This window comes from Procambarus clarkii, chromosome 76 (assembly GCF_040958095.1).
Source record: "Procambarus clarkii isolate CNS0578487 chromosome 76, FALCON_Pclarkii_2.0, whole genome shotgun sequence".
Classification (NCBI taxonomy): Eukaryota; Metazoa; Arthropoda; class Malacostraca; order Decapoda; family Cambaridae; genus Procambarus; species Procambarus clarkii.
In genome coordinates, this window is record NC_091225.1 from 24,241,554 (window position 1) to 24,257,796 (window position 16,243).

The 16,243-nt window shown below is 47.4% G+C and overlaps 1 protein-coding gene across 1 annotated transcript in view; it reads right to left on the bottom strand.

The window, feature by feature from the left end:
* Nucleotides 1-12,900, bottom strand: part of LOC138357231 (spidroin-1-like) — a 50,016-nt gene extending 37,116 nt beyond the window's left edge. Inside the window, exon 1 of the mRNA XM_069313891.1 lies at nucleotides 12,839-12,900. Within this exon, the coding sequence (XP_069169992.1) occupies nucleotides 12,839-12,900 (62 nt within the window). The remainder of the gene's footprint in view (nucleotides 1-12,838) is intronic.
* Nucleotides 12,901-16,243: the final 3,343 nt, after the last annotated feature.

Consider the following 16,243-nt stretch of genomic DNA (forward strand, 5'->3'; position numbering starts at 1 on the left):
GTGCATTTATGCAAGCGAAACGTGCATTTATGCAAGCGAAACCTGCATTTATGCAAGCGAAACGTGCATTTATGCAAGCGAAACCTTGCATTCATGCAAGCGAAACCTGCATTTATGCAAGCGAAACCTGCATTTATGCAAGCGAAACGTGCATTTATGCAAGCGAAACCTTGCATTCATGCAAGCGAAACCTGCATTTATGCAAGCAAAACTTGTATACATGCAAACGATACGTGTATCCATGCAAGCGAAAGGTGTATCCATGCAAGCGAAAGGTGTATTCAAGCTAGCGAAACATGTATTTATGCAAGCGAAACATGTATTTATGCAAGCGAAACATGTATTCAAGCTAGCGAATCATATATTTATACAAGTAAAACATGTATTCAAGCAAGTGAAACATGTATTCAGGCAAGCAATACATGTATTCAGACGAGCAAAACATGCATTCAAGCAAACAAAACAGGTATGCACGTAGACATATGGACGATCTCATTCCATTCCCTCGTCTCTTTCTCCCACTCATATTGTAAACTAACATGAAGTGTTATGTGATTATCATGAGCATTTTTCTGCTCGATATGCAAGTTAGTTATCCAGCTCAGGGGTTTCAGAATTATATACTGTACTGAGTGCGTCAGAGTACAGTTAAAGCCATCTTGGGCCAGAGTTTTGAGTGACCAGTCAAACTTTTGTAGCACCTACTTGCTGTGAAAACATGTTTTAAACGCGAGTCAGGTCAGGAAAGAATGATTACTGATGGTGATCAGATGCTCTTGATAATAGTTTGCCCAACCATTTGGGCCTGACGGTAGAGTGACGGTCTCGCTTCATGCAGGATGGAGTTCAATCCCAGACCGTCCAAATGGTTGGGCACAGAGATGCTTGTGTTCCTAAGACAGCGTCATTGGCTCCTGTCTCTGTTGGCTCGGGGTCTTCAAGTTGGTAGAATGTAATTATGTGTTAACTGGTTGTTGGTTGCTGGTCTTAACTTTTTGATGTGTAGCTCATCTCTGATGTTCTGTCTCCTGCTGTCGTTATGCCTGTCTATTATTTCCGTCCTGCTTGTTAAGATGTCTTTGGTAATGGTCTGGTTGTGTGTGGAGATTATGTTCTTGACGGAGCCCTGTTGCTTGTGTATTGTTAATCCCCTAGAGAGAGATGTTGTTGTCTTGCCAATATACTGAGATCTTTGGGGCTGACAATGCCCAAGTGGGCATGTGAAGGCATAGACGAACAGTATTTATATATAACACTGCCATTTATAGCTACATGTACTTGTATATTTAACTTTGTTCATCGCTCTCTTATCTTTGGAGACGTTGTACCTGGTTGAGAGCTGCTAGTAACACTCAGCAGCAGCAGCAGCGGCAGCAGCAGCAGCGGCAGCAGCAGCAGCGGCAGCAGCAGCAGCAGCAGCAGCAGCAGCAGCAGCAGCAGCAGCGGCAGCAGCAGCAGCGGCAGCAGCAGCAGCGGCAGCAGCAGCAGCGGCAGCAGCAGCAGCGGCAGCAGCAGCAGCAGCAGCAGCAGCAGCAGCAGCAGCGGCAGCAGCAGCGGCAGCAGCAGCAGCAGCGGCAGCAGCAGCGGCAGCAGCAGCAGCAGCAGCAGCAGCAGCAGCGGCAGCAGCAGCAGCGGCAGCAGCAGCAGCAGCAGCGGCAGCAGCAGCAGCGGCAGCAGCAGCGGCAGCAGCAGCAGCGGCAGCAGCAGCGGCAGCAGCAGCAGCAGCAGCGGCAGCAGCAGCAGCAGCAGCAGCAGCAGCAGCAGCAGCAGCAGCGGCAGCAGCAGCAGCGGCAGCAGCAGCAGCAGCAGCGGCAGCAGCGGCAAGGGCTAACACATCAGCAGTGATTCACTTACCAGAAGATGTTATCACAGTGACTTAGGTATGTGATAGCAGGAGCAGCAGCAGCAGCAGGGAAAAGAAGACAGAACAGAAAATTGAGAGTATTATAGTAAAGAATATGAACAAGGAGAGAGTAGGATAAGACGGATACGAAGCGTACGGAGAGGAATAGATGTATGCGAAGAGAACGGAGAAATAGACAAAGAAGTAAAGTTTATTAAACGAAACATCAAAACTGGCGGGTACGAAGAAAACGAGAGGGAGAAGAGGGAGTTGATAAAGGAGGAAGAGAAGTGGGGAAGTGATAAAGGAGAGAGACAGGAAGATGATGAGGAAGAGAGAGAGAGAGCAACAGCAACAGGGCCACTAGAGAGATGTAAGAAGCATCGGAGCCTTAGAGAAAGTATCGATATTTATTGTTGAGTTTGGTGTGGGCGGAGACAGGCTCCCGCGCCTCAATACACTTCCAACGATTTCTGATGCCTGGAATCGGTACTGATTTTTTGTTTGTTTTAAAATATTGGAGCCGGTATCGGGCTCCTTGATGCCCGTATGGTGCTTGTTACTGCCTTCAGGAACCCGTGTAAGGGATCATTTAGAACCTTGTATACCACGTATGTAAGACCAATCCTGGAGTATGCGGCCCCAGCATTGAGCCCGTACCTTGTCAAGCACAAGACGAAGCTGCAAAAAGTTCAGAGGTATGCCACTAGGCTAGTCCCAGAACTAAGAGGCACGAGTTATGAGGAAAGACACCGAACCTGTCCCCAGAGGCCCCACATCAAAAAGATATCATCAGCGGCATATGCTAGACTGGCCAACATAAGAACTGCTTTTAGAAATTTGTGTAAGGAATCGTTCAGGACCCTGTATACCACTTATGTCAGACCAATCCTGGAATATGCAGCTCAAGCCTGGAGTCCATATCTAGTTAAACACAAGACAAATTTAGAGAAGATTCAGCGGTATGCCACCAGACTTGTCCCGGAACTGAGAGGTATGAGCTACGAGGAAAGGCTAAAGGAGCTGAACCTCACGTCCCTGAAAAACAGAAGAGTAAGGGGAAACATGATAACCACCTACAAAATTCTCAGAAGAATTGACAAGATGGACAAAGACAAACTCTTCAGCACGGGTGGGACACGAACAAGGGGACACAGGTGGAAACTTAGTACCCAGATGAGCCACAGAGACGTTAGAAAGATTTTTTACAGTGTCAGAGTAGTTAATAAATGGAATGCACTAGGAAGTGATATGGTGGAGGCTGACTCCATACACAGTTTCAAATGTAGATATGATAGAGCCCAGTAGGCCCAGAAATCTGTACACCAGTTGATTGACAGTTGAGAGGCGGGACCAAAGAGACAAAGCTTAACCCCCGCAAGCACAATTAGGTGAGTACATACTCGAGGCCCCACACACCACACACCAGAGTTTCCAAGAAGAGTCTCAAGGTTTGGTACACCAATGCTGATGGGGAATCCAACAAAACAGAAGAGATAAAAGAAAGAGTTAGTGAGGCAGACCCAGACATAGTGGCAATAGTGGAAACTAAAATAAATGGCATGATCTCGGGTGCAATCTTTCCAGAGGGGTACCAGGTGATAAGAAAAGAAAGGACACGGAGACAGGGAGGAGGAGTGGCAGCCCTAATAAAGCGGAAATGGAAGTTTGATGAGCTGGAAAATCCGGGTACCAATGAAAGCACGAGCTTCATACATGGAACTCTGACAGTGGATGGGAAGAAGATTGTAATCTTGATACTCTACAATCCCCCACCAAACAGTAGAAGGCCCAGGCAGGAGTACGAGGACAGCAACAAAGCATGTGTAAATGAACTGCAGAGGGCAGCAACTATAGCGCATAGAATGAGAGCGAAGCTGCTGGACCACGGGGGACCTAAATCACGGAGAGATAGATTGGGAAACGAGGAGGAGGAGGAGGAGACCTGGGGAGCGAAGCTGGTAGACGTTATTGACAGGAATTTCCTAACACAGCATGTGAAGGAAGACACTAGGGAAAGAGGGGATACGCCGAGCCTATTAGACCTAATTTTCACCCAAAATGTAGAAGAATCGAGAATTTGGAACATGAAATACCACTAGGAGCCAGTGACCATTGTGTCCTAGTCTTTGACTACATGATGGAACTCAAAGTTGTTACCAAAGGACAAGAGGTCCGGGAAAGGAGACTTGATTACAGAAAAGGGGACTACAGAAGGATAAGGGACTACCTGGGAGAAGTGCGGTGGGAGGAGGAAATTAGAGGAAAAACAATGCAAGACATGATGAACCAAGTCATATGGAATGCAAGGAGGCTGAAGAGAGATTTATTCCAACAGTAAAGGAAAAAAGCAGGAGGGAATATAATAATCCATGGTTTAATAGACAGTGTCAGGAAGCAAAAGTGAGAAGCAGGAGGGAGTGGAGGAAGTACAGAAGACAAAGGACAGAGGACAACAGGATCGACAACAGAGGTAACAGAGCTAAGAACGATTACATTTACATAAGACGAGTATCGGAAAGAAATTACGAGAATGATATTGCAATCGAGGCGAAAAAGCAACCTAAACTACTACATAGCCATATAAGAAGGAAGATGTCGGTAAATGACCAAGTGACAAGACTGAGGAAAACAGAAGGGGGCATATACAGAAAGTGACAAGGAAATCTGCGAGGCACCGAATGCAAGTTTCCATGGAGTGTTCACAACCGAGCCTGAGCAGCTCTCATTGTTAGAAGAGATTACCCTAGACGGAAGACTATCAGATATAGAGGTGACAGCAGAGGAGGTAATATAACAGTTGACAACACTGGATGCAACTAAAGCGGTTAGACCAGACAAAGTATCACCGTGGATACTAAAAAAGGCAGCACAGGCCCTTAGCGTGCCTCTGGCAATGATCTTTAATTAATCGCTTATGTCGGGAGAATTGCCCAGTTGCTGGAAGAAGGCAAATGTCGTACTGATTTTCAAGAAAGGTGATAGGGAGGAGGCACTTAACTATAGACCTGTATCACTGACAAGCATCACCTGCAAAATACTGGAAAGAATAATTAGGCTGAGACTTGTTGCACACCTGGAGAACATTAGGTTTGTAAACAAGCACCAACATGGGTTCTGGACAGGGAAATCATGCCTAACAAACCTATTAGAATTCTATGATAAAATAACAAGGATAAGGCAGGACAGAGAAGGCTGGGCAGACTGCATATTTCTAGAATGCCAGAAGGCCTTTGATACAGTACCGCACATGAGACTGCTATACAAACTTGAGAGGCAGGCAGGAGTAAGCTGAAAGGCATGGGTAAAGAACTACCTAACAGGAAGGAGCCAGAGAGTAAGGGGGGCGAGAAGTCGGACTGGCGAACAGTAACGAGTGGAGTACCTCAATGATCGGTGCTGGGACCAATCCTCTTTCTAATTTACGAAAATGATATGTTTACAGGACTGGAATCATGCATGTCAGTGTTTGCGGATGACGCAAAATTAATAAGAGCTGTGACAGATGAGGATTGTAGGATCCTCCAAGAAGACTTAAACAGGTTGCAGACATGGTCAGGGAAATGGCTACTGGAGTTCAACACCAGTAAATGTAAAGTTATGGAAATGGGATCAGGTGATAGGCGACAAAGGGACAGTACACAATGAAGGGGAACAACCTACCTGTAACGATTCGAGAAAGAGACCTGGGAGTGGATGTGACACCTAACAACTCCTGAGGCACATATAAATAGGATAATGACAGCAGCGTACTCTACACTGGCGAAAGTTAGAACTTCATTCAGAAACCTAAGTAAGGAGGCATTTAGGGCGCTTTACACTGCCTACGTGAAACCAGTCTTAGAGTATGCCGCCTCATCATGGAGCCCCCACCTGAAGAAACACATAAGGAAACTGGAAAAGATTCAGAAGTTTGCGACGAGGTTTGTCCCAGAGTTACGAGGAATGGGATATGAAGAGCGTCTGAGGGAACTGAACCTTACGACACTAGAGAAAAGAAGGGAGAGAGGAGATATGATAGGAACATATTAAATACTCAGGGGAATTGACAAAGTGGAAATAGATGAAATGTTCACACGTAATAATAACAGAACGAGGGGACATGGGTGGAAACTGGAAACTCAGATGAGTCACAGAGATGTTAGGAAGTTTTCTTTTAGCGTGGGAGTAGTGGAAAAATGGAATGCACTTAAGAAGCAGGGTGTGGAAGCAAATACTATTCATACTTTTAAAATTATGTATGATAGGGAAATGGGACAGGAGTCAATGCTGTAAACAACCGATGGCTGGAAAGGCGGGATCCAAGAGCAAATGCTCGATCCTGCAAGCACAAATAGGTGAGTACAAATAAGTGAGTACACATTCACACACGCACACACTAGGCATTGGAAACAGGAGGCCAGACACAGGATACACAAAGGGAGATGAAGTCCTTCATGAAACGGACAGAGAGACGGATTTAGGAGTTGATATCACACCAAACCTGTCTCCTGAGGCCCACATAAAAAGAATAACGTCTGCGGCATATGCGAGGCTGGCTAACATCAGAACGGCGTTCAGGAACCTGTGTAAGGAATCATTCAGAATCTTGTACACCACATATGTAAGACCAATCCTGGAGTATGCGGCCCCAGCATGGAGCCCGTACCTTGTCAAGCACAAGACGAAGCTGGAAAATGTTCAGTGATATGCCACTAGGCTAGTCCCAGAACTAAGAGGCATGAGTTACGAGGAAAGGCTGCGAGGAATACACCTCACGACACTAGAAGACAGAAGAGTAAGAGGAGACATGATCACTACCTACAAAATTTTCAGAGGAATTTACAGGGTAGATAAAGATAAATTGTTTAACACGAGTGGTACGCGAACTAGGGGACACAGGTGGAAACTGAGTACCCAAATGAGCCACAGGGACGTTAGAAAGAACTTTTTCAGTGTCAGAGTAGTTAACAGGTGGAATGTATTAGGCAGTGATGTGGTGGAGGCTGACTCCATACACAGTTTCAAATGTAGATATGATAGTCCAGTAGGCTCAGGAATCTGTACACCAGTTGATTGACGGTTGAGAGGCGGGACCAAAGAGCCAGAGCTCAACCCTCGCAAGCACAATTAGGTGAGTATACACTCGAGACCCCTCCCCCCCACACACTCGAGACCACATACACACTCGAGACCACATACACACTCGAGGCCACACACACACACACACACACACACACACACACACACACACACACACACACACACACACACACACACACTCGAGGCCACACACACACACACACACACTCGAGGCCACACACACACACACACACACTCGAGGCCACACACACACACACACACACACACACACACACACACACACACACACACACACACACACACTCGAGGCCACACACACACACACACACACACACACACACACACACACACACACTCGAGGCCACACACACACACACACACACACACACACACACACACACACACACTCGAGGCCACACACACACACACACACACACACACACACACACACACACACACACACACACACACACACACACACACACTCTTCTGTCTTCTGGAAGACAGAAGAGTTAGGGGGGACATGATCACCACATTCAAGATTCTGAAGGGGATTGATAGGGTAGATAAAGACAGTCTATTTAACACAAGGGGAACACGCACAAGGGGACACAGGTGGAAACTGAGTGCCCAAATGAGCCACAGAGATATTAGAAAGAACTTTTTTAGTGTCAGAGTGGTTGACAAATGGAATGCATTAGGAAGTGATGTGGTGGAGGCTGACTCCATACACAGTTTCAAGTGTAGATATGACAGAGCCCGATAGGCTCAGGAATCTGTACACCTGTTGATTGACGGTTGAGAGGCGGGACCAAAGAGCCAGAGCTCAACCCCCGCAAACACAACTAGGTGAGTACACACTCGAGGCCACACACACACACACACACACACACACACACACACACACACACACACACACACACACACACACACACTGGAGGCCACACACACACACTTTCGAGGCCACACACACACACACACACACACACACACACACACACACACACACACACACACACACTCGAGGCCACACACACACACACACACACACACACACACACACACACACACACACACACACACACACTCGAGGCCACACACACACACACACACACACTCGAGGCCACACACACACACACACACACACTCGAGGCCACACACACACACACACACTCGAGGCCACACACACACACACACACACACTCGAGGCCACACACACACACACACACTCGAGGCCACACACACACACACACACTCGAGGCCACACACACACACACACACTCGAGGCCACACACACACACACACTCGAGGCCACACACACACACACACACTCGAGGCCCCACACACACACACACTCGAGGCCACACACACACACACTCAAGGCCACACACACACACACACACTCGAGGCCACACACACACACACTCGAGGCCACACACACACACACACACACACACACACACACACACACACTCGAGGCCACACACACACACACACACACACTCGAGGCCACACACACACACACACACACACACACTCGAGGCCACACACACACACACACACACACACTCGAGGCCACACACACACAAACACACTCGAGGCCACACACACACACACACACACACACTCGAGGCCCCACACACACAAACACACTCGAGGCCACACACACACACACACACACACACACACACACACACACACACACACACACACACACACACACACTCGAGGCCACACACACACACACACTCGAGGCCACACACACACACACACACTCGAGGCCACACACACACACACACACACTCGAGGCCACACACACACACACACACACTCGAGGCCACACACACACACACACACACACTCGAGGCCACACACACACACTCGAGGCCACACACACACACTCGAGGCCACACACACACACACACTCTCGAGGCCACACACACACACACTCACACTCTCGAGGCCACACACACACACACACACACACACACACACACACACACACACACACACACACACACACACACACACACACTCGAAGCCACACACATACACACACACACTCGAAGCCACACACATACACACACTCGAAGCCACACACACACACACACACACACACACACACACACACACACACATTTAGAAACTTAGAACAGGCGAGGACAGGTATACAGAGGTTCCAGGAAGTCTTTACAATAGAACAAGGTGAGGTCACTGTGCTAGGAGAAAGGGAGGTAAACCAGGCAGCCTTGGAAGAGTTCGAAATTACGAGAGTGGCAGGTCAAGAGACACCTGCTGGATCTGGATGTTAGAAAGGCTGTTGGTCCAGACGGGATCTCACCATGGATACTGAAAGAATGTGCAGAGGCACTTTGCTTGCCACTCTTTATTGAGTATAGTAAGTCACTGGAGACGGGAGACCTACCAGAAATATGGAAGAAGGCGAATGTGGTCCCAATATACAAAAAGGGCGACAGACAAGAGGCACTGAACTACAGGCCAGTGTCCTTGACTTGTATACCATGCAAGGTGATGGAGAAGATCGTGAGAAAAAACCTGGTAACACATCTGGAGAGAAGGGACTTCGTGACAAATCGAAAACATGGGTTCAGGGAGGGTAAATCTTGCCTTACAGGCTTGATAGAATTCTACGATCAGGTGACACAGATTAAGCACGAAAGAGAGGGCTGGGCGGACTGCATTTTCTTGGATTGTCGGAAAGCCTTTGACACAGTACCGCATAAGAGGCTGATACATAAGCTGGAGAGACAGGCAGGCGTAGCTGGTAAGGTGCTCCAGTCGATAAGGGAGTACCTAAGCAATAGGAAGCAGAGAGTTACGGTGAGGGGGGAGACCTCCGATTGGCGTGAAGTTACCAGTGGAGTCTCACAGGGATCTGTCCTATCTTGTTTCTGATATATGTAAATGATCTCCCAGAGGGTATCGATTCATTTCTCTAAATGTTTGCGGACGATGCTAAAATTATGAGTAGGATTAAAAAAGAAGAGAACTGTTTGAGGCTTCAAGAAGACCTAGACAAGCTGAAGGAATGGTCGAACAAATGGTTGTTAGAGTTTAACCCAACCAAATGTAATGTAATGAAGATAGGTGTAGGGAGCAGGAGGCCAGATACAAGGTATCATCTGGGAGAGGAAATTGATCAGGAGTCAGAGAAAGAAAAAGACTTGGGGATTGATATCACGCCAGACCTATCTCCTGCAGCACATATCAAGCGGATAACATCAGCGGCATATGCCAGGCTGGCCAACATACGAACGGCATTCAGAAACTTGTGTAAAGAATCATTCAGAACTTTGTATACCACATATGTCAGGCCAATCCTGGAGTATGCGGCTCCAGCATGGAGTCCATATCTAGTCAAGAATAAGACTAAACTGGAAAAGGTTCAAAGGTTTGCCACCAGACTAGTACCCGAGCTGAGAGGTATGAGCTACGAGGAGAGACTACGGGAATTAAACCTCACTTCGCTGGAAGACAGAAGAGTTAGGGGGGACATGATCACCACATTCAAGATTCTGAAGGGGATTGATAGGGTAGATAAAGACAGGCTATTTAACACAAGGGGCACACGCACAAGGGGACACAGGTGGAAACTGAGTGCCCAAATGAGCCACAGAGATATTAGAAAGAACTTTTTTTAGTGTCAGAGTGGTTGACAAATGGAATGCATTAGGAAGTGATGTGGTGGAGGCTGACTCCATACACAGTTTCAAGTGTAGATATGATAGAGCCCAGTAGGCTCAGGAATCTGTACACCTGTTGATTGACAGTTGAGAGGCGGGACCAAAGAGCCAGAGCTCAACCCCCCGCAAACACAACAAGGTGAGTACAACTAGGTGAGTACACACACGAGACCAGACACACTCGAGGCCACACACACACACACACACACACACACACACACACACACACACACACACACACACACACACACACACACACACACTCGAGGCCACACACACACACTCGAGGCCACACACACACACACACACACACACTCGAGGCCACACACAGAGGTGGGGGTGGTGTAGCTCTGCTGGTAAGAAAAGGCTGGGATTTTGAGGAGATGGATATTCAGGGCTGTGAAGGTTTCAGTGACTACATAGCAGGTACCATAACAAATGGAGGGAAAAAAATTATAGTCGTAGTCATATATAATCCACCACCAAATGACAGAAGACCTAGACAGGAATATGATAGAAACAACATGGCCACCATTAACATAATAGAAAGAGCAGCTTCTGTTGCTAGCAGGAATGGATCTGGACTACTAATTATGGGAGACTTCAACCATGGGAAGATAGATTGGAAGAACAGAGACCCGCATGGAGGACCAGAAACATGGAGGGCTAAGCTGCTGGACGTGGCAACAAGAAACTTTCTAAGCCAGCACATCAAAGAACCAACAAGAATGAGAGGAGAAGATGAACCAGCAATGCTTGATTTGATATTTACCCTAAATGAGTGGAATATAAGGGAAGTTAAGATGGAAGCGCCCTTGGGAATGAGTGACCACAGTGTATTGAACTTTGAGTACCTGGTAGAGCTAGGACTTATCTTCCCCAAAAAAAGAACTAGGAATCAAAAGGCTGGCATACCGAAAGGGAAATTATGAACAGATGAGAAGTTTCCTAAGTGAAATACCTTGGGACACAGACCTCAGAGATAAGTCCGTACAGGGTATGATGGACTATGTTACCCAAAAGTGTCAGGAGGCAGTAAACAGGTTCATCCCGGCCCAAAGGGAAAAATCCGAGAAGCAACAGAAGAATCCATGGTATAATAGGGCATGTATGGAAGCGAAGAAACTGAACAAAAGGGCGTGGAGGAACTTCCGGAATAACAGAACACCAGAAAGCAGAGAGAGATACCAGAGAACCAGGAATGAGTACGTCAGGGTGAGAAGAGAAGCAGAGAAAAGTTTTGAAAATGATATAGCAAACAAAGCCAAGACCGAACCAAAGCTACTCCACAGTCACATCAGAAGGAAAACAACAGTGAAAGAACAGGTATTGAAACTTCGAACAGGCGAGGACACAGAGAGATACGAGGTATACAGAGAATGACAGAGAGGTGTCATACACACACACACACACACACACACACACACACACACACACTCGAGGCCACACACACACACACACACTCTCGAGGCCACACACACACACACTCGAGGCCACACACACACACACTCGAGGCCACACACACACACACACACACTCGAGGCCACACACACACACACACACACACACTCGAGGCCACACACACACACACACACTCGAGGCCACACACACACACTCGAGGCCACACACACACACTCGAGGCCTCACAGCACACAAAAGCACATCTCTCAAACATAAAACAAAGTTTAATATGACTCAAGCTGGAACAAAAATAATATATCCAAAAACTTGATGACTGTAGGAGATTATTAGACAGATTATTGTATGCTCGAGTCCTTTCCATCATACATTTTTTAAATAAACTTGTATACGTATTTTTCTCTCCTGTCTTTTGATCAGTCCTTTTGAAGAATGAGTAAAAGGTGTCAGATGAGGCAGGAGAAGCGCCCTTCTGAAGATGGCTGAAAGCTGGATTATATTGGATATCGAACAGTATTGGGTGTTCGCATCCGGATGGAATGTCCTTCGCTTCTGTGATCTTCTTACTGGGGGGGGGGAAGGAGGTGTTGGACTCTGGGAAGAATGGGAGAAGGTGGAGTTAGAGGGAATGATAAGAGAAGTGGAGAATGTGTCTATAAACAGGGAAAGATGATTGAAACAAATGTGGGAAGATTATAAACTACTGAAGTGGATAGTTGTGCAGTTGAATGTATTCTTGACAGTTTTTGCAATTATTTGTTTAATCATTGCTATATCTTATCATTCTTACTTTAGAATGAGAGAAGAAGTCATGAATCGTTTGTCATTAATTCTGCAACATGAACTGCTCATTGTCGATGGCACTTGCTCCCCCAAGAAGATATGGCACTTGGTCCCCCAAGAAGATATGGCACTTGGTCCCCCAAGAAGATATGGCACTTGGTCCCCCAAGAAGATATGGCACTTGGTCCCCCAAGAAGATATGGCACTTGGTCCCCCAAGAAGATATGGCACTTGTTCCCCCAAGAAGATATGGCACTTGGTCCCCCAAGAAGATATGGCACTTGGTCCCCCAAGAAGATATGGCACTTGGTCCCCCAAGAAGATATGGCACTTGGTCCCCCAAGAAGATATGGCACTTGGTCCCCCAAGAAGATATGGCACTTGGTCCCCCAAGAAGATATGGCACTTGGTCCCCCAAGAAGATATGGCACTTGGTCCCCCAAGAAGATATGGCACTTGGTCCCCCAAGAAGATATGGCACTTGGTCCCCCAAGAAGATATGGCACTTGGTCCCCCAAGAAGATATGGCACTTGGTCCCCCAAGAAGATATGGCACTTGGTCCCCCAAGAAGATATGGCACTTGGTCCCCCAAGAAAAGATGGCACTTGGTCCCCCAAGAAAAGATGGCACTTGGTCCCCCAAGACTTTATGGCACATCTTGACTCTTTATCGAACTGTGTGGGCAGCTCCCTATCCAACACAGAAGGTCTTGAGTCCCAACACCAGTATTCCCACACACTGAGTCTGCATCACTAGTGAGTACCAGACCCTCGATGAATAACGTCATCGTCAATGTTCCTGATGCGTCTTTGTCTCAGGAAAATGCAGACAATAGAGTTATCACGACAGAAACCCCTCTTCAAAAAGCGGTCTATACCATTGATCCAACTTATTCATCAGACATTACACTACGCAAAGACTTTCCTCCTAATGAGGTGTTGCTTGGCACCAAGATCTTTTAAGATTCCCTGGACTAGTCTGGGTCTTATTATACATGTGAACATGAACCAATGTGTGTCTTACATGTGAACATGAACCAATGTGTGTCTTACATGTGAAGCTCTGGCTCTCTTCTGATAGACTCTTCCACTTGATCTTACATGGATTAAATAAATTTAATTTTAATAAGCAACTGCCCACATCTGATTGGCAAAGATAGCCATACGAAGGTATCGCTTTCTTCCTCACTCCCTCCCTCTGACTCTATCACTACGTCCCCTCCCATTTCAGTGGCCGGGTCCCCTGTCCCACATGGAGGTTTCTTTCGCCCCCGATTCCCTCTCGGTTGCTGCCCTTGCTGAGGTGCACTCCCTGATTTCTGCCCCCCCTCCACTAGCTGTGGAGGGGGGGCAGAAATCTGCCTCTGCCGAATCTGACTGCCCCTCTTTGACTGCCTCTCTCTGACTGAGAGAGGCAGTCTGATCTGACTGCCGCTTTCCGTTATCTCCTCCTCCGGACCCCGTCAGTCCGCCTCTGGTCTGTCCTCCCGCTCCCTTCCCTCCATCCATACTAAGTTTACCCATGCCCCCTAACTCTGATTTTGCTAATCCTGAGATTCTTTAATAAACTGTGTTCTTCTTTACCTTTGTTTCTTTATTGTTCTCTGTTACTGTCCTTTCTCTTTGATAATGTCTGTTCCTCAGTGGAATATTCGTGGTTTTTATGCCAACTTCCATGAACTCCAACTTCTAATTACACAATTTTCACCACTTTGTTTGTCTCCAGGAAACAATGCTTGGTGCTCGTCCTGATCACTTTCGTGGTTATTCCTTTCGTTTTTCCCCCCCTCCCAGCTCTTGCTGGGGCATTCCCTACGTCCCCCTACTTCTTCCGTCACCTATCCATTGTTCTACTGCCCATGTTTTTGTGGGTAAATGGTATACAGTCTGTTCCATTTATTTCTCCCCAAATGTCTCACTTTCCCTTCCTGATCTTAAGCACCTCCTGGACTCCTTGCCAGAGCCGGTGCTCCTTTTGGGTGATTTCAACTGTCGACATACCCTCTGAGTTGATGTTCTGACAAACACCCGAGGCAGCCTTCTCGAACCATATGTCCTCGCTTCTTCTCTATCTCTTCTGAATTCCGGTGAGCCCACTCATGTGGACTCTCGAACTCGGACCCTTTCCTGTCTTGATCTTTCTCTCTGCTTGTCGTCCCTTTACTTAGATTTCACGTGGCGGATTCTTGATGACCTCCATAAGTGATCATTTCCCCATTCTCATTTCCTTTTCTCTTTCGACCATGCCCTCTCCTTCCCTAGGTGGCAGTTTACCAAGGCTGACTGGAACCTATTCACCCTCCGTGCTACTCTCTCTGACCTCTCCTCTCTGCCTCTTCCTCGCGCCCTCCTCCTTTTTTATGACACTGTCTTCAACGCTGCCCTCCGCTCTATTCCTCGCTCTTCCTCCTGGGGCACACGAAAGTGCGTTCCCTGGTGGAATGTGGACTGTGCTCGGGCTGTCCGCTGTAAGCGTGCAGCCTGGAAGAAACACCGCCGCCGGCAGACGGCTGATTCTTTTATTTTGTTTCGGAAGGCAAGTGTGGTGGTCCGTAGGACCATCCGTACCACTGAACGTGAGAGTTGGACATCTTATGTTTCTACCATTACGTCCGATACTGCTCTACCGCAGATCTGGAAGAATATCCGCAAGATTGCGGGCAAGTTCGTTTTAGATGTCTCGCAGGTTCTCCACCTCCATGGTACTCTTGTGGCAGACCCAGTGACGGTCGCGACCGAACTGGGTTCCCACTTTTCTACTGTTAGCTCTGATTCTCATCTTCCTCAATCCTTCCTTCTTCGTAAGCCTGTTCTTGAATCTTATCCTTTAGATTTCCACACTCATCTCTGCTTTTCCTATAACAATCCTTTCTCTCTTTTTGAACTTCAGTCTGCCCTGGCCCTCTGCGGATCTACGGCAGCAGGCTAGGATGACGTTCATTATGAGATGCTTCGCCATCTCCCTCTGTGCATGTCTCAGTATTTACTGAGTCTGTATAACCAGGTCTGGGAGTCATCATCCGTCCCTGAGGACTGGCTCGATGCCGTTGTACTCCCTATTCGGAAACCAGGGTCTCTCGGTACATTCCCTAAGGACTTCCACCCTATTGCTCTCACGAGTTGTGTCTGCAAGCTTTTTGAGCATATGGTAAATGTCCGTCTGATGTGGTTCTTGGAAGACCATCACCACCTCTCTCCTTCTCAATTTGGTTTCGCAAGTGCCGCAGCACGACTGATGTCGTGGTGAACTTGGAGGTCTATATTCGTACTGCTTTTGCTGCGAAGACCTCCATTGTTGCTGTCCTTTTTGACCTGGAAAAGGCTTATGATACAACCTGAAGATACCATATTCTGTCCCAACTTCGTTCTTTTGGCCTTCGTGGTAATCTCCCTCTCTTCCTCCAAAGCTTTC